Consider the following 19,875-nt stretch of genomic DNA (forward strand, 5'->3'; position numbering starts at 1 on the left):
GGGCAACACACAGCCCCTGCCTGTCACTTGACAGAAGTCAAAATTCTAAGACTGACAGGGAATTCCTTCTTTTTCTTCCCCTCTCAGATCAGATCTTGAAACTTTTGCAGTTGTGTACAAAATATTGTGTATGGACACATAAGAACATAAGAGAAACCAGGTTGGATCAGGCCAATGGCCCATCCAGTCCAACACTCTGGGTCACACAGTGGCCAAAAAAACCCAGGTGTCATCAAGAGGTCTGCCAGTGGGGCCAGGACACAATGTATATAGGCTTAGACAGCATTTTTTTGTAGCAGGAACTCCTTTGCATATTAGGCCACACTCCCTGATGTAGCCAATCCCCCAAGAGCTGACAGGGCTCTTCGTACAGGGCCTACTGTAAGCTCCAGGAGGATTGGCTACATCAAGGGTGTGTGTCCTGATATGCAAAGGAGTTCCTGCTACAAAAAAAAAAAACCCTGGGCTTAGATCCTGCTGAAAACACTCTGCTGCCAGCCAAAATGCTAGACCTCCAAGGACAGTGTGAATGGGGAATTGGGGGTCTGCTCTGGGTGAGGGGAAGGGGGAGGAAAATCAACCCTCCTTTTCTTCTGCAGAAATCCTCTGTTGCTTCCAACCCATACAGTAAGCAGGGATTGAATATTTACAGGGGTGGAATTCTAGCAGGAGCTCCTTTGCATATTAGGCCACACACCCCTAATCAGAGTCGGATTAACAATTAGGCCAAGTAGGCACTAGCCTATGAGCCCCCACGTCTTTAGGGGCCTTGGCCAGCTCCATCCCTGATTTCCCCCCTGCTTGCAGCCCTCCCAGCCTGCATGAGCAGCCAACAACTTAGCTGCTCTTTGCCTGACTTGCCTGGTGCAGCTGCTGCTGGTGTTGTTGCCAAGTTTGCTTCTCTCTGCCTCTCCCCTACAACTTAGTAAAAGGGGCTTTTAAGAAGGTGCCTGCAGGCTGCAGCAGGGGACATGAATGGTGGGGCAGGCACTCAAACTCTGAGATAATTTGCAAGGGGGCCCCCATGATTTCAGCTGCCTAGGGGCCTCCACAGGGTTTAATCCAGCACTGCCCCTGATGTAGCCAATCCTCCAAGAGCTTACAAGGCTCTTTTTCATAAGTTCTTGTAGGATTGGCTACAACAGGGGGGTGCGGCCTAATATGCAAAGGAGCTCCTGCTAGAATTCCACCCAGGCATATTTATAGATAAGTGTTCCTAACTTTCTCTAATGCAAATGCTCTAATAAGCAGTTACAACCGTTTACTGCAAAATGCATTATATAGTCCTTAGAGATATAACATTTCAGAAAGAACAGCTGACAAAACTCACTTTTTAATTAAGGAGCACTTCCTAATGTTCTTCCCAATCAAAACTTGAGAAAAATTTTTCCACAATACATTTTTTTTAGTGAAATGGGGGGAAACCCAACTTTATCTCTGTCAAATTAACTTTCAATAGAAAAATTACCTAAGGACTCTGAAAATAACAAGATTTCTTTAAAAGAGCTAATTGAATCTAGTAGCAGTATTAATCAATCACACCATTATTGGCATAACCAAAAGAGATATACAGAGACTTGTCAGCCAAACAATAGTCAAATATGTCGATTCAAAGCGTAAAAGGCTAAAATAAGATTAAAAATCACAATAAAACCTGCTTACAATAATTTTTGACAATTTCAGCCAAGAATTTGGCAACAGCTCTTGTGATATCAGTTATGTTGTCATTTAGTAGGAAACAGTAATCAATCCTGTTTTCTTGATTATAGGATGGTAAGGCAAGACTATCTAACAGAACCTTCCAGTTGGAAGTTCAATAAGATATGCTGGATGGAATCAGGCAAGCTTGGCCCGCATGTCAAGCATGCGGGTTCAATGACGAGCCAAATTTGATACAAAGACTACGTTTATTGAGATACCGATACTTTCTGTGTAACAGGTTCTTGAGAGTAATCCTGCCAAGAACCTATCCAAATCAAAAGCCATGGATGACTGGCACTGTTAGGTCCCTTTTGCATAGGAGATATAAGGCTTTTAAGTCTGGGGATGCCTCACTTTACAGTGTGGCTAGAGCAAATCTGAAGCGGGGTATCAAACAGGCCAAAGCTGCATATAAGGGCAGGATAGAAGAATGGCTTTCTCAGAATAATTTGAGACAAGCCTGGCAGGGGATTCAGCAGTTAACTAATTTCAAGGCGTTAAAGGCTAGTATGAATGGAAAGCAGGAGCTGGCAGAGGAGTTAAACACTTTCTATGCCCGGTTCGAAGTGGATCGAAAGGAAGCGGAATTACTAGTAACATCACCGCTGGGGACCGAGCAAGGTGCTCCTTTCGTTGTTAGGGAGCACGATGTTAGGCGCATAATGCAAGCAGTAAATTCTAGAAAAGCTGCAGGTCCTGATAATATCCCTGGTTGTGTAGTAAAGGAATGTGCAGGGCAGTTAGCTGGGGTGTGGACTGAGATCTTTAATTGTTCTTTGTCACAATCTATTGTTCCCACTTGTTTGAAGGCTTCTCTTATTGTCCCAATACCAAAGAGGACGCCAGCAAAGGTTTTAAATGACTATAGGCCAGTGGCCTTGACTTCTGTGATAATGAAGTGTTTTGAGCAATTTGTTCGAAAATATATTATTTCCTGCCTGCCTGTTACTTTTGATGAACATCAGTTTGCTTACAGGAAAAACAGATCTACTGAGGATGCTGTTAATACTGTCCTTTATACTGCTTTATTGCATTTGGATAAAAAGGGGACGTATGTTAGAATGTTGTTTGTGGATTTTAGCTCCGCTTTTAATACAATATCACCCCATAGATTGTTGTTTAAGCTTAAGGATTTGAAGCTGTCGGACTCTATATGTGAGTGGATTTTGAACTTTTTATCAGGTCGCTCACAAAGGGTTAAAATGGACGGATATATTTCCTCCGTGAAGATATCCTGGCACTCCTCAGGGATGTGTCTTGAGTCCACTTCTTTTCACTATTTATACGTCTGATTGTGTTTCTAGTAGTCTGAGTAACAAAATCATTAAATATGCAGATGATACAACGTTAGTGGGGCTCATCTCCGAGAATGATGAGTCTGCGTATAGGAGGGAAGTTCATCAGCTGTCCCTTTGGAGTAAAGTAAATAATCTTATTTTTAATGTAAATAAGACGAAGGAAATCATAGTGGATTACAGGAAGAGTAGTCTGGATATTCAGCCATTGTTTATTGATGGTGTTATGGTAGAACAGGTGACAGAATGAAAGTTTTTGGGAATTACTATGAAACAGGATCTAACATGGGAGGCAAATACTTCAGCTCTAGAGAAAAAGGCCCAGCAACAACTATACTATTTAAGACTCTTAAGATCACAACAACTGTCAGGGAGTCTGCTGGTTGCCTTTTATCGTAGTTCCATTGAGAGCATTATATCTTATTGCCTCTGCGTGTGGTTTGGGAGCTGCACGGAAGCAGAGAGAAGGGTGCTCCAAAGAGTGATGGTAAGAGCACAGAAGATTTGTGGATGCTCTCTCCCCTCATTGGTGGATCTGTATAATATGGGATGTAAAAGGAAGATACAAATGATCTTAAAGGACGCTTCACATCCGGGCCACTTGCTATTTGAGATCTTACCGTCGGGCAGACGATATAGAGTGTTGAAGGCTAAGACAAATAGATTTAAGGGCAGCTTCTATCCAAGTGCTGTGGTTAGGCTAAATGCAGGACTATGAATGGTTACTTGTTTTAGATGTAGGCTAAATATAGGGTCATGAATGGTTATTTGTTTTAGATGTATTTAAATGGTTTATGTATATGTCTTTTCTTTAGTGTTGATGTGTTGGTATGTTTGTGGAAGAGCACCTCATTTCGTTGCTCTCATTTTCCTTTTTTGAGAACAATGACAATAAATTTATCATATCATATCAATACATTGATACAATACTTTTAAGGCTTACTTCAAAAGGATTCCAAGGGAGGGGGTGCGGGGTAGCACTCACACATAAACTATCATAAATGTCTACGTTCCCATAGTGTTATCAGGACTCCGTCCTTGCTTTCCCCAGATGTCCCGTACTCCCTTACAGGAATGTATGGGAAGGTGCTGATTACTTCTTCTCATGTTAGTTTCAGTTCTCACTAATTCTACTTTTGAGCCATAAAGCAGGACGGGGGGGGGGGGGGGGGAAGGGAAAGAATAACAAAGCTGACAAAGTAGGATCCTCCATGATACTTCACAGACCAGGTTTAGGCAGGACCCTATAACAATCAATTATCAATGGAATTTCACCATGCTTGACACCGCATAGACAATGTCTCTCGCTAAAGGGGACTTGAAGAAATCTCCCATAGAGAACATTGGAGGGAAACCAACTGCAGATGGTTTGTTTAACTTTATGTTTGACTAATTGTTGGGAGCCGCCCTGAGCCACTTGTGGGAAGGGCGGGATACAAATAATAAATAAATAAATAAAAATAAATAAAGTACTTTAGAGACTAAATAGATTTTTGTGAGAAGCAGAAGGTTCTGTATCCAAAAATATTGTTAGCCTCCAAAGCAAGGGTGTTGAACTCTTTTGTTACGATGGCCAGAACTGACATAAATGAGACCTTGTCGAACCGGGGCAAGTGTGTTATAAAATATAATGCCGGGTAGCAGAGATATAAACATTAACAAGAACACAGACAAACACAAAGATTTTTTTTAAAACTTAAAATTTGCTTAAAAGATTCGCACTCTTGCAATATTTTTAACTGTCTCTGATGACTGACACCTCTTGCTCTGAATTATTGCATCATAATCTGGAGACAATGTCTATACTGTAACAATCCTGAGTATGCTGTTCAGGTGTGTGTCTGTAAGTTGCAAGGCTATTTTTGATTTATTGACATTCATTACAGAAATCTCCTAGCCAATGCTTTGAGCCTAAGACCCAGGGGAAAACATGATATGGCTGGGCATTGTGAGCTTTTGTACATAAGTTATTTCATGTGCTGGTCAGCCAATGGAAAACATAGAGGCTTTGATCTGTAGCCCCTATGCTGTTGAGCAAGCCTGGCAAAGCAAGCTGTGACACAGAAGGAAACAAGAGAGAGAGAAGGGAGCAGATGACAGTGAGTTGCTTGTGTGCCTGATAGGAGCCTTCTGGGAGTTGATCTGGTCCCTGGGCCACATGTTTGACACCCCTGTTCTAAAGTATTCCTGGATTTGAATCTACCTCTTGTACTGCAGACCATCATGCCTACCTTCCTGAAGATGTCTTTAGGACTCTATCCTAAAGAGTAAACACTGAAATATCTGTATGTTTTTTTTCTCTGTAGGAGAACATAATGGAGGTTATTAGAAACCAAGAATTTTTACTGTTGCCTGCCGATGAACTCCATAAACTTCTCGCCAGTGACGATGTGAATGTTCCTGATGAGGAGACCATTTTCCATGCCTTAATGATGTGGGTCAAATATGACATGCCCAGGAGATGCAACGACCTTAGTATGCTACTCGCCTACATCAGGTTGCCACTTCTGCCACCACAGGTATTGTTCTTTAATCCTCTTTAAGATGATCGGTATATTTTGACCACTTTTGTTTAAAAAATGTCTTGAAACAAAATGCCCAGTGGTTCAAGGATAATCTAGGATAATTATTCCCTGCTTGTACTCCCCCCCCCGGTTCTTTTATCGGAGAATCAACGATGTTACACCAGAAAGATAGCTTATAGAAGCAATTAACAAGTGTGTTAATTACCAATACTAAACTACTACTACTATGATTAAACTTAGGAGGAGCCCTGTGGTGCAGAGTGGAAAACTGCAGTCCTGCAGTCCAAGCTCTGTTCACAACCTGAGTTTGATCCTGGTGGAAGCTGGGTTCAGGTAGCCGGCTCAAGGTTGACTCAGTCTTCCATCCTTCTGGGGGTCGGTAAAATGAGTACCCAGTTTGCTGGGGGTAACTTGTAGCTGGCTGGGGAAGGCAATGACAAACCACCCTGTTAAAAGTCTGCTAAGAAAATGTCCTGATGTGACGTCACCCTATGGGTCGGTAACAAGTCGGTGCTTGCACAGGAGACTACCTTTACCCACCTTTTTATTAATAACTTTGATCTTTATCCTACCTTCCCCACAAGCAGGCTGAGGGTGGGTTATAGGTCACGCAATATCAATATAATTTAGTTAATTAAAATCATATTACTATTAAACCAACAAACAGCTATCAGAGTGATGATATGAGCCTCAACAATGATGCTTGGTTCGGGTTGTTCAGAGGCCAGTATTCTCAACAGGGCAGATAGATTTGGATGTCCGCTGACTCATCCGAAAGGCTGGCAAAACAGCTCTGTTGTGGCAAAACGGATGAACTGCACAAATTAAAATGTTCAATAAAGAATTATTGATACATAGGACACAACAATTAGGGCATTATCAGCGCAATCCTAAGCAAAGTTGTACCCTTTTAATTAGGGATGCATGAACAGCCACTGTTTCAGCCTGTTCCCTGTTTGCCAGTTGCAAACAGAGATCTGCGTTCCACTGTCCATCAATTCATGAGTGTTCAGCAATTTTGTTTCACTGGATTCCTTATTGACAGTGCAGTAGAAAACAACTGTTTTTTTCACATGTGTACATTGTCAAACAAATGACAGAGGTCTCGTATTTCCCCATCCTTGCTACACAACTGCTGTGCCCAACAGGCGATAGTTTAAATAGACAATTAGATTGTGCACCAATCACATACATCAGTCATCAGTGAATGCCAGGTTTCAGTAAAATCCTACCCTTTGATGTTCCGCTAAGTAGTCCTTAGTGATGCTAATCGCTGCTTATCATTTTGAATCAGCAGCAGCGTTGTGCATTGGTGGTTTTGCGGAAGCCCAATGCAAACCGGTTTGGCCGGCGTTCAGAGCTGCCGGGCCTCTGATTGCTGCCTTCAAACACAGAAAGTTCGATCACCGAATACACCGGATTCCTTGTCTGATGAAGTATGCTTAGAGAGCACATGAAAGCTTACATTCTGAGTAAAACTAAGTTGGTCTTAAAGGTGCAACTTTTGTTCTACTACTTCAGACCAACGTGGCTGACTACTTGGATCTATTCTCAGTGCAAGTCACAGCATCACTACTCCTCATATCGTTGAGGTCAATGGGTTTTTCTGTTTATTTGTTTTTTGCTGTCAAAGCAGAGCTGACTTATTGCGACCCAGCAGGGGTTTCAGGGTGAGCGAGACTGGCCCTGCCATTAGGCAAACTAGGCAATTGCCTTGGGCGCCAGCCTTATGGGGGATGTTATCGGTGCAGGAGAGGGCACAACTTAGCCTTGCCTAGGGTGCCAAACAGTCTAGGGCTGGCTCTAAGGTCAATTAATTTCAGAGGCAGTTAGCCTACCTTTGCACAGCAAACCTGGTATTCATTGCTAGAATTCCACCCCTGCTCATGCAAAATATAATGCACAACAGCCCAAATTGCTTGGTCCATTCCTGGATTTTTGGTGTACAACCTTTGAGCTTTGGGATCATCCATGGGCAGGTGAGGCTGATATGTCCAACTCATAGAATTGGAAAGTGGAATCTCATGTCATGTTCCTTTCTAAGGAAGGGTATTATTACAAGCCATTTCCTGGGTTTTCCAGATGCAAATGGCAGAATAGAAATGAATACATAAATGCTGATCTTAACTTGGCCCAAATATTGGTGAGTAGGGGTCCTCACATATGGCACTGGTGGAACTATTCCTTTACATAAGTACATAAGAGAAGCCATGTTGGATCAGGCCAATGACCCATCCAGTCCAACATTCTGTCTCACACAGTGGCCAAAAACAAAAACAAACAACCCCCCCCCCCCCAAGTGCCATCGGGAAGTTCACAAGTGGGGCTAGAAGCCCTTCCACTTTGCTCCCCCCCCCCCCCAAGCACCAAGAATACAGAGCATCACTGCCCCAGACAGAGAGTTCCAACAATACACTGTGGCTAATAGCCACCGATAGACCTCTGCTCCATATGTTTATCCAAGCCCCTCTTGAAGCTGGCTATGCTTGTAACTGCCACCACCTCCTGTGCCAGTGAATTCCACGTGTTAATCACTCTTTGGGTGAAGAAATACTTCCTTTTATCCGTTCTCACTTGACTGCTCAGCAATTTCATTGAATGCCCACGAGTTCTTGTATTGTGAGAAAGGGGGGAAAGTACTTCTTTCTCTACTTTCTCCATCCCATGCATAATCTTGTAAACCTCTATCATTCTTGCAACTGTGCTCTGCCAGACTCCCAGCATACTGAGGGACCCTTCATATTTCCCTGAGTATGACTTGCAGAACTTAAGAAATTGTGAAACAGCAACAGGTTTCCTTTTTCTTCCCTCAAGTTTCCTGGCACATCTCCTGGCCCCCATCTCCCTATGTATTCCTCTCAGGAGAAGGGAGAGGCCAATCTGTGCCAGGTTTGGTGATGCACAGTGAAATATTGTTGCCTCTCTCCTGATTCTCCAACCAAGTTTGTCCAACCAAAAATTAAAATCAGTATTCAGGACTGTTCCTAAACTTAATTAAAAGCAGCCCTAAATAAAGCCATCTTCAACAGCCTCTTAAAAATCAAAAGTCAAGATGCCAGTGGTACCACGCAGGACTGTTTGTTTCATAATCATGGGGCTGCCACTGTACCCAGCAAACAAACTGCTATGATTGATGGGGCAGTCAAGAGGATCTTAATTCCCAGGCAGGCACATAGGGTAGAAGACAGTCCTCCCAACACCTTGAATTGGGCATGGGAGTGGATTGGTAGCCAGGGCTGACAGTGCTTCGCTTCCAAGACCTGACAAGGCCAAACTAGCCTGGGCTATCAAAGTCAGGGTTCATCAAACTTAGAAGGGTATCACTCTGACCAATTTCGCACTCACACCACTCTCATGTCTTCTCAGCATGGTTTTCTTCCGATTTCCCACTATCTGCTCCGGGGCTGCAGCAAGGATCGTCGTTTGTGCGCAGCAAACAGAAACCGCTAAAAACCAGTTTCCGTGAGTGCAAAACTGGTCTCTGTTTCAGGTTGTTTAAGGCTGCACAAGAACAAAGCAGTAGACAAGTGCACCTTTAAGACAAACTAAGTTGTATTCAGAATGTAAACTTTCATATGCTCTTAAGCAGACTTCATCAATTGCACTGTTAGCTATTATAAATACTTAAGATAAATCTACTAACATTATTAATAAAATACAAGTGGTGACCCACATCTCCTGGCCCCCATCTCCTTCTATCTTCCCTCTGCATTCCACTGCTCGAGCTTGAGTTGCAAGGCGGCCTAAGCACGCAGCCAGGTTTTACAAAATTATAAAAAAAACCCCAGTGTTCTCAAATCATAGCAAGAGAATTTCTGAAATAAAAATTCCAGTTCAGTGCAGTAAAAGTTCTTTTGCATGTGTCATTAAGCATGATAGAAGCTTTATTTGTTTTCCAGCTGATAGAATCAGGGATTTTTTTGTAGCAGGAACTCCTTTGCATATTAGGCCACACACCCCTGATGTAGCCAATTCTCCAAGAGCGTTTGAGGCTCTGAGTCTAAGGGCCTAAGGAGGATTGGCTGCATCAGAGGTATGTGGCCTAACATGCAAAGGAGTTCCTGCTACAAAAAAAAGCCCTGGATAGAATCATCACATGCAATTTTGTGTTAAAACAATTTAATTTTGGTAACATATGGTAATAAATTATATCTCTTGCATCATTAATAACGTCTTCTAACTATCCCATATAATACTTTCTATCCACCTCTCCCCCCCATTACTTGACCCCCGCTGGTGTTATTTACTTAAAGTACTAATGTTTAAAGGTACCCTTAACTAATAAAAACAAAAATTAATATTCTTTTTTCTAAGACTTAATCATTATCAAAAAATGTCCAATGTCTTTTTATTTTCCATTCTTTTTCTACATATCTTCTGAACTTTTTCCACTCCAGCTTAAAAACTTCTAAATCATAGTCTCTTAAAATTCTTGTTAATTTGTCCATTTCACTCCATGTCATAACTTTTACAATCCAATCCCATTTCTCTGGTATTTTTTCTTGCTTCCACAACTGCGCATACAATGTCCTAGCAGCTGAGAGCAAGTACCAGATTAAAGTTCTATCTTCTTTTGGAAATTTTTCCATTTGTAATCCCAACAGAAAAGTCTCTGCAACTTTCTTAAATTCATATCCCAAGAGCCTAGAAATTTCTTGTTGAATCATCTGCCAATACTTTTTTGCTCTTTCACAAGTCCACCACATATGGTAGAAAGAACCTTCATGTTTTTTACATTTCCAACATCTGTCTGGCATCTTATTATTCAGCTTTGCCAATTTCTTAGGAGTCATATACCATCTATACATCATTTTAAAACAGTTCTCTTTAATACTGTGACACGTCGAAAGCGTCATAGAGTTCTTCCACAAATATTCCCAAGTTTCCATCTGTATTTCTTTATTTACATTAATTGCCCACTTAATCATTTGGGATTGCACTACTTCATCTTCCGTGGACCATTTTAAAAGTAATTTATATAATTTTGAAATTAATTTTTCGTTGTCTCTAAGCAGAACTTTTTCCATTTCTGTTAGCTCTTTTCTTATTCCTTCAGTTTTAATGTCATTCTCCACCAAGCTCTTTATTTGTTGCATTTGAAACCAATCATATTTATTATTCAGCTCTTCAGCAGTTTTCAATTCTATTTTGCCACTTTGTTTTTTTAATAGTTGATTATATGACAACCACTTTTCTTCACCCGTTTCAGCTGTTATTTTTATCACTTCGGCTGGCACTATCCATAACGGTTTTCTCTCATCTCTATATTTCTTATATTTCATCCATGTATTTAGCAAGCTGTTTCTTATATAATGGCGAGAGAAAAAGCTGTCTATCTTTTTCCCCCCCATAATACATATAAGTGTGCCAGCCAAATTTATTTCCATGACCTTCCAACGCTAAGAGCCGGTTTGGTGTAGTGGTTTGGTGGAGAGCCAGTTTGGTGTAGTGGTTAAGTGTGCGGACTCTTATCTGGGAGAACCGGGTTTGATTCCCCACTCCTCCACTTGCACCTGCTGAAATGGCCTTGGGTCAGCCATAGCCCTGGCAGAGGTTGTCCTTGAAAGGGCAGCTGCTGTGAAAGCCCTCTCCAGCCCCACCCACCTCACAGGGTGTCTGTTGTGGGGGAGGAAGGTAAAGGAGATTGTGAGCCGCTCTGAGACTCTTCGGAGTGGAGGGGGGGATATAAATCCAATATCTTCTTCTTCTTCTAAGAATTTTTTGTTTAACAACATTATCCATTCTTTTAGCCATACTAAGCAAACTGCTTCATGATATAATTTTAAGTCTGGTAATTGAAATCCGCCTCTCTCTTTTGCATCTGTTAAAATTTTCATTTTAATTCTTGGTTTTTTTCCCGCCCACACAAACTCTGAAATTTTTCTTTGCCATCTGTTAAATTGTTTATTGTTTTTCACAATTGGAATAGTTTGAAACAAATACATTATTCTTGGTAGAATATTCATTTTAATTGCGGCTATTCTACCCAACAGTGACAAATTAAGTTTATTCTACTTTAACATATCTTCATCCATTTTACGCCATAGCTTCTCATAATTATTTTTGAACAAATCAATATTCTTCATTGTTATCTCCACACGCAAATATTTTACCTTGGAGGTAACTTCACAGCCCATTAGTCTCTGCAATTCTTTTGGCTTATTTATTTGCATATTTTTACATAGAAGTTTTGATTTTTCTTTATTATTACAAAGTCCCGCCAACTCCCCATATTCTTGTATTTTGGCTAACAACAAAGGTGTGACTTGTATGGGGTTTTCATTTATAAACATTGTATCATCTGCAAATGCTCTGTATTTGTAAGTAAATCCTTTTACTTTTAATCCTTCTATTTCTTTATCTTCTTTAATTTGCATCAGTATTATTTCAAGAGTCATTATAAACAACAGTGTGGAAAGTGGACAACCTTGTCATGTACCTTTACTAATTATCATGTCTTCTGTTAGATCAGCATTTATACATAGCCTTGCACGTTGTTCAGTATATTGCTTTTATCATTCTTATAAAGCTTTTTCCCAGCTCCATTTTCTCCATTACTGCAAACATAAAATCCCAATTTAAATTGTCAAATGCTTTCTCTGAGTCCACAAAGAATAATGCTACTTCCTTTTCTGGATGTCTTTCATAATATTCTACAATATTTACAACAGTTCTGATATTGTTTCTTATTTGCCTTTTGGGAAGAAACCCCGCTTGATCTTCTTTTATAAAATTTATCAAATATTTTTTAAACCATTCTGCCAAGATTCTTGTATGTATTTTATAGTCATTATTTAACAATGAAATTGTTCTATAATTTTTTACGTTTGTAACATCTCTATCTTCCTTTGGAATCAACGAAATAACAGCTTCCTTCCACGTATTTAGTATTTTCCCTTTTGTTCTTATCATATTCATCAATTTCTGAAGTTTCGGAATTAACTCCACTTTGAGGGATTTAAAAAATTTGGCCCAGGTGCTTTTCCATTTTCCATTGCATTAATTGCTGCTTCAATTTCTATTTTTTCAATTGGATCGTTCAAAACTTTTAGCATATTTTCTGCTAAGGGTGCTATTTTTAGCTTTTGTAAGTACTCACCCATCTTTTCTTTCCTTATTTTAACACCTTTAAATAACTTAGCATAATACTTAAAGAATTCTCTTTTTATTCCTTCTTGATCTACCACCTCTCTTCCATCCACCACAATTTGATTAATAATTTTACTTTCCCTCTTTTTCTTCAGTTGCCAGGCCAAATATTTTCCGGGGTTTTTTGCTCCATCGAAAGATTTCTGCTGCAATCTTTTCAGATTCCATTCCAGTTCTTTATTTAACAAATGTCTCATTTGCGTTTGTAATATTGTAATCTCCCTTATAATTTTCTTTTTCCCTGGCCTTTTTCTCAGTTCCCCTTCTTTTTTCTTTATTTCATTTTTAACATTTATTTCATTTTGAACATTTCCAACATCTGTTTTTCTTTTGCCCTCTTATCTTTGTTGTTCAATGTAATCAATATTCCTCTCATCACTGCTTTATAAGCATCCCAGACCATCTGAAATTCTATATCCTCTTTATCGTTTATTTGGAAGAAAGCTTTAGTTTCATTTTCTAGAGATGTCACTATTTCTTTATGCTGTAGTAAATCTTCATTCAATCTCCATCTTCTCAACTTCTTAGACAATTTTGTAATCCACATTATTGGGTTATGGTCAGCCTCAATTTTAGGTAAAATCTCTATTTTCTTTGTTATAAGGCCTAAGTCTTTTGTGCCCCACAATATGTCAATTCTGGAAAAAGTTTTATGTCTTGCTGAAAAAAAGGTATAGTCCCGCACTTCAGGATTAAATTTCCTCCATATATCCTCCAAATTTTCTTGTTTGACCAATTAAAAAAAAAGACTTTGGCAATTTTCCTTCCTTATTACTTTTTTTTACCTCCAGACCTATCCAGTGTGTTCTTAATTGTTCCATTAAAGTCCCCCATTATCAAAACTTGGTCATAAGTCAGTTCATCAAATTGTTATATAATGTCTTTTAAAAAAGCATCCTTTGCACCATTTGGTGCATACAGTCCCAATAACAATGGGTTTTTTTGCATTTAATATTATATCTACAGCTACAAATCTTCCATCTTTATCTTTAAACACTAATTTCAGCTCCAATTCTTGTTTAATATGAAAAATCACTCCTATTTTCTTCTGTTCAGCCAATGAATAAAATTCTAGTCCCAGTTGTTTATTCCATAAAAATTTGTAATCCTTTTGTTTGATATGCACTTCTTATAAACAAACTGTAATACAGTTTTGCTTTTTAATCCAATGAAACATTGCCTTTCTTTTTTGTGGTGAATTTAGTCCATTTACATTCCAAGATAATAATTTGTAATCCATCATGGTGCAAATTCTTTATGTTCTTCATAAAACCTACGCAGTTCCTGTGTGCTTGTAATTGTAATCCTTTTTCCTTGCAGCTCAAAGCTCAGACCTTCAGGTATTATCCATCTATACCTCATTTCATTGTCACATAGTTTTTCTGTCAATTTTTGTATGCTTTTCTGTCATTTATCACTTGTCTTGGCAATTCTTTCATGATTCTTACTCTGCTGCCTCCCACTATCAATTTTTATTCAAGATTTTTCCCACCATTTCTTTTGTCATATATCTTATAACCACATCTCTTGGTAGATTATTTTTCTTGGCATATAGTGAGTTCACTCTATACATATAGTCATACATGCTTCTAGTTCCTTCAGGATCTTCCTCCAAAAATTCTGCAATTATTCTTATTATATATCCTTTCAAATCAGCCTCTTCATCCTCAGGTACTCCTCTCAGACGTATCTGGGTTTCCATCAATTTGCAGGCAGGAATTGCCACCTTTTCTTGCATTTTTTGCAAGGTGGAATCATGTGCTTTCACTCTCTCTTCCACCTCTTGCACTTTCTTTGATGTTACCACAGTCTCATTTCTGAGATCTTCTATATCTTTCCTTAGCTCTTCAATGTCTTTTCTAATTTCTTTTTTAGAGGCAGTTATCATGTCTCTCACCCCTTTCATCATCCTGGCTTCCATTGCTTCTAATTGCTCTTGCATTTTCTCCATTGAGGCAGTCCTTGCACGGGTTAACTTATGCTCTGACATTTAAAAAAACACTGAAAATTTTGACCTCTCCAAATTAAATTTAAATTATCATGTTTGATAGAGTAAGGCTTGCCCTTTTCAATAAGGCTAATTTTGCCATCCTCAGAGCCTCCTGGGCTCAGTTATTAATTTTTGAAATTTTTATTTCTTTCAAAATGGCGGTCGCGACTTTTTGTTTCCCTTTAAAAAATGTTCTTCAAAAGGCTTCTAAAATAATTATCAGTGATAATGTCCAATAGTATTTACCTTATAATTGTCACCACTGTCAGCTTCACCAATTTTTAATGTCCCGAACACTTTAAAAACTTTGTTTAAATTTTGACCTCCTAGCAATGGCCGCCAATGTTTTTTTTATGATATTATAGTCTTAGAGTAGGCTAGCTGCTACAATGATTTCCCTTTTCCATCCAACACTTCCTGCTTTTCTTGCCACCAAATCCCGTTTTCACTGGTAAAAAGATCTCGCAATGTTTGACGTATTTCCTGTGCTGACTGTGAGAGCTGCAAATCTGTGACGATGGGGCTTTTTCACCAAAACTGCAAGTAGACAAAACAATAAATTCCTTTCCACTTTTTAGCACTGTCCTTTAAATTTACAAAATTCAAATTTCGCCCCTTCTCCCCTTCTTTTTCCAAGCTTTCTGAATCTCTATTTCCCACCTTCTGATTTTATTTTGTTTAACTTTAAATAGTCCCAGAATTAAGATAGCAATCAGTACCTTTTTCTGCAGTTATCCAGCTCCAACACCGGTCTTGTATAGCTTTAGATGTTTAGCAGTCTCAAAGAAGGTTAGGATCCTGTCGAGCTTATGTCAAATAAATGACTCTGGAAAGTTCTGCAGATGATGAATATACAACTCGTCTCCAGACACCCCTCAAAGGAGCCCCCCCGGGTCTCCCTTTTAGCCAAGGTAAATCTCCTCAGAGTTTCCTGCTCATATCTTGGACTAATCTCTGGCTGAGAAAAGTAGGCAGTAGGCATTAAATTGCCCTCCACTACCCCGAACAGAAGGCCCAGCCTGCTCCCTTTCTGAGAAGCAATTCAGCTTGGCATTTTCCAACCCTGGAAGTTCCAGAATCATCACATGCAATTTTGAACATGGCCATTGATGTGGACAGTTACATCCACAGATTAGGATTATGTGCAGTTAAGGGAGTTTTTTCAATCAACTTGGGACAGTCTCCACAGAAATGGGGATGTGGGGTTTTGAAAGTTTAAAAAACTTTAACAATGATGTCATATGACAAAATCCCAGCAGGCATTAGGAGGGTTGCTTAGCAGCCTAATAAGGAGGAAAAGGCAAGGTGGCAGAGAGGCTGACCAAGGTACCGCTACTGGAGAGCCATCAATGGTGATCTGAGTGAATGAGCAGCTATGGGGCAGGCATCAGGGAAAGAGGAAGAACTGACATGTGGGGCAAGCTCCAGACCATGCCCAGTAGGGTTCCTTGTCATCTTGTTGAGGCAGTTGCCCTTCATGAGAGGAATGAAATGGGTGAGGTGGCCATCCTTCTCCACTATACTTCACCAGGGCCTTCTAAAGAATCTCTGGAGCCCTGCTGAATTCTTGCCCAAGCATTGGTTTGTTTGCTTCTCCTGCTATTGCCACTGCTCTTGGAAGACTGCACAAGTAAGGATCAGCATTGATGCTCTGAGTGGCCTCCGCTTCCCAGCTGCTGCCCCTGAAGTTTCTGGTAGACCTGTAGGAGCCAGCTGCAACCACCTGACAATGGGATTCCCCTTTCTATTGTTGGGGATTATGGTATTTTTATGTTTTGTATGAGAGTGTGTGTGTGTGCACACCTGGAAGTCATGGCAATCTCTAGTGACTGACCCCTACTGGGGGCCTGAAGGGGGCCTCTCCCAGGGCCAGGACTTTCTTGGTCCTGGCCCCGGCCTGGTGGAATCAGCTCCCTATAGAGATCCGGGCCCTACTTGGCTTGCTGGCCTTTCATAGGGCCTGCAAAATGGAGCTGTTCCGCCAGGGCTCGATTGGTTGGCCTGCCCCCTACTGCTCTGCTGCTCTACTGCGCTACTGTACTGTGATGCTGTATTGCGGTAGTATTTTGTGCTATGCCACCTTGCTGTCATGCCATCTTGCTGAATCATCTTGCTGCACTTTGATGAATGTTGCAATTGGTTTTATTCTGATTTTATTGTGATTTTATTTCTATTTGCTGTACTCTGCTCTGAGCCCCCAATGGGGGAATGGGTGGAATATAAATAAACTAATAATAATATTCAGAGAGATGCCTGAGACCGATTCCCTTCTAGGCTTGTTCCAGCATCTGAGCTCTTTTCCCCCTGATGCTTCCTTCTGATTTCACACAAGCTGCCACAGTGCTGCGACCTGCCCTGCCTCTTCCCCATGGCACAACAATATACACAACAAAATTGTCATAGTGACAAATTACTATGTGATAAAGTGCATGTACAAAATACAAAAACAATTCATGAAAATTCTTCCAAAAAGGAGTCCGATGTGCAGGTTGTCGACTTTAAAAGTCCTGCTTCAATTGTCACTCTTCCAGCAAAGGGTGCTCCGTTCAATCTCAAAAAAGACGTCCCCGTTCAATAACGCTTGCTGTTGCTCTTCCCGATGCATTCCTCACTGCTACGTGTTTCTTACGTATACAATGGTATGGGAATAAAAATTCTCCAAAGAAGTTTTCAATTCAGCATCATGCTCTGTGGTGGCTCAAGGCCTCTGAAAACCAGTTTTTGCTTGCTGCGAGAAAGAAGTGGGGCATGTCACAGCCCTGGGGCACCTTGTGCAAAATCAGATGGAAGCATTGGGGGGAAAGAGCCAGAACAAGCCTAGTGGGGAATTGGTTTGAATCAATCCTGTCCCTCCTCCTAACCGCTGTTATTCCAAGGAGGTCTCCCATCCAAGTACTTGCCTAGCTTCTGAGATCTGACGAGATTGGCTTTGCCTGAGTTATCCAGGTCAGGATGGAATTTCCTTCTCTGAGAGTCTTTTGGGTATTGGTAAATATAGTGATCGTATTTCAAGGAGCAGCCATCATTCAAAAATCAAAAGAAAACCCATCTGGTCTTGGGGACTTCAGAGTTGTAATTTTTTTAAAAAAATGTTTTTGTTTTGTTCTTTTGCACTCTAAGCCTCAGATGTATTTTATCCATCTGCCCAAAATTAACCTTTTCTTGCTGTTTGGAATTTCTTGCCGTTTTGAGAAAATTCTATGTTAAGATTATCCAGGGGTGGAATTCTAGCAGGAGATCCTTTGCATATTAGGCCACACACCCTTGAGGTAGCCAGTCCTCCAAGAGCTTAGAAGGCTCTTTTTTATAAGCTCTTGGAGGATTGGCTGCCTTAGGGATGTGTGGCCTAATATGCAAAGGAGCTCCTGCGAGAATTCCACCCCTGGGATTATCTGACATGCAATACATAATAATCTTCAAATTTACCAGTTCCAGATATTCTAAGCTTTTTCTTCCTTTTTAACAGAGAAAATACCTCTTTCCATGTTTTTTTTTTAAAAGTGCCGTAGTCGCATCAAGTTTGTCCATTACTTTGTAACACATTTACTTGCCAACTAATATATTTTTTCTAGTTTATAAAACTTCTGCTTCCAAACAACACTCAGTTTTTAATACTGTTTTCTCAATCTCAATCTCTTATATTTATTTTCAAACATATAAACATTTTATTGAGCTGAATAAGGTGGACTGAATAAGTTGTTAAACTTTCTATATGAAAATTGCCTAACTTCTGAATAGATATTTATTTCCAAATATTCCACCACAATTTTATTGCAGGTGAACTAATTTGTTCATCCTGCAACATATAAATATTCAGTCATTAGGAAAATTGATTAGGGGCCTCATACATATTAATCATAAGAGAAACTGGGTTTTGATTGGCATATAATATATTCTCAAATTGAATTGTAATTATCTTATTGATTACTCCAGGAGAAAGTAATATGAAATATATTCAGGAAGAAGTTTTATGAACTCTTGAAAATAAGTATAAGCTTTCTCCTGGCTGAAGTTATGACTTTAGATACAAGTTAAGAACTCCATGCCCCTTCTAATCTGTTTAAAAAATAAAATGTCAGTTGTAATCAATACTTCCTCTAAGCTGTGGGGCTTTGTGAGCAAAAAAAATTACTTTGCGAGCTGCTAGCATGAAAGTTGTGAGCTACTGCATATATTAGTTTGCTCTAGGGCCATTTTTCCTGAGCGAAGACAAAAATGGGTCAGCCAGAGGCTAAAAAACCAAGAGCTAGCTCACACTAACTCAGGTCGTTTTCTCACTGACTTTATTCTGGAGCGACGTCCCTCTTCACCACGCAGCGTCTGCGCGGATTTTGCACACGTTGCTCTGCAGAACCCGGAAGAGCCGCAAAGTCCCGCTGCTTTTGCGTCGCAAATGTAAACCGCCAAAAACCAGTTTACATTTGCGACGCAAAAGCCGCGGGACTTTGCGGTTCTTCCGGGTTCTGCAGAGCAACGTGTGTGAAATCCGCGCAGACACTGCGCGCTGAAGAGGGACGTCGCTCCGGAGTAAGGTCAGTGCGAAAACGCCCTCAGTTTAGAGGGAACACTGGTTGTAGTTATATAAGATTTGCACATTTTCATATGGGACCTTTCTAGTACCCCATTAAAACCTCCAGCCGTAATGATTTCACTGTCTGTTGTCTCTGTTGTGTGTGTATGAAGTGCCATCAAGTCGCAGATAATTTGTGGGGACCCCGGCAAGGCACAGGTTCAAAAGTGTGCAGAATGGACCCCCTGCAAGCTATGCATACCAAAAGCATAGGGAACCTCACCCTGACATTGAAGTTTGATAAACATTTTGATTGAGTGGAGACAGTCTGTCTGGAATGGTATCCATTCACAAAATGCTACAAACCTCCATGAACCACTTGAAAGTTTCTGCTGGTTGACCTGCCATGAACTTCAGTTTGCAAACCATAATCTGGCTAAAATTCATAATGAACTCTAGTTTGCAAGCCAGTTTGTGCCCATCCCTACTCAAAATTCTACTATGCTCTATTCAATGAGACTTATTCTCAGGAATTTTTTCCCCCTCAGAATTGTGTTGTTAGCTTTGTATGAGTTAAATCTACTCCTCTATCTTTCCCCTGATAATTCATTGGTCCCTATTTCATTGTGCCTCTCCTTCATCCTATTATTTTCTTTTTACTTCTATCTGAATTGAAGCCTTTTATCTGTCCCCTTGCTTAAAATC

The 19,875-nt window shown here is 40.2% G+C and overlaps 1 protein-coding gene across 2 annotated transcripts in view; it reads left to right on the top strand.

Moving 5' to 3' along the window:
• Positions 1-19,875, top strand: part of KLHL1 (kelch like family member 1) — a 331,806-nt gene that overhangs the window by 188,731 nt on the left and 123,200 nt on the right. For both annotated transcript variants that reach the window (XM_060233540.1, XM_060233541.1), the window contains exon 5: positions 5,303-5,515. In XM_060233540.1, the coding sequence (XP_060089523.1) occupies positions 5,303-5,515 (213 nt within the window). The remainder of the gene's footprint in view (positions 1-5,302; positions 5,516-19,875) is intronic.

This window comes from Heteronotia binoei, chromosome 3, assembly GCF_032191835.1.
Source record: "Heteronotia binoei isolate CCM8104 ecotype False Entrance Well chromosome 3, APGP_CSIRO_Hbin_v1, whole genome shotgun sequence".
Lineage (NCBI taxonomy): Eukaryota > Metazoa > Chordata > Lepidosauria > Squamata > Gekkonidae > Heteronotia > Heteronotia binoei.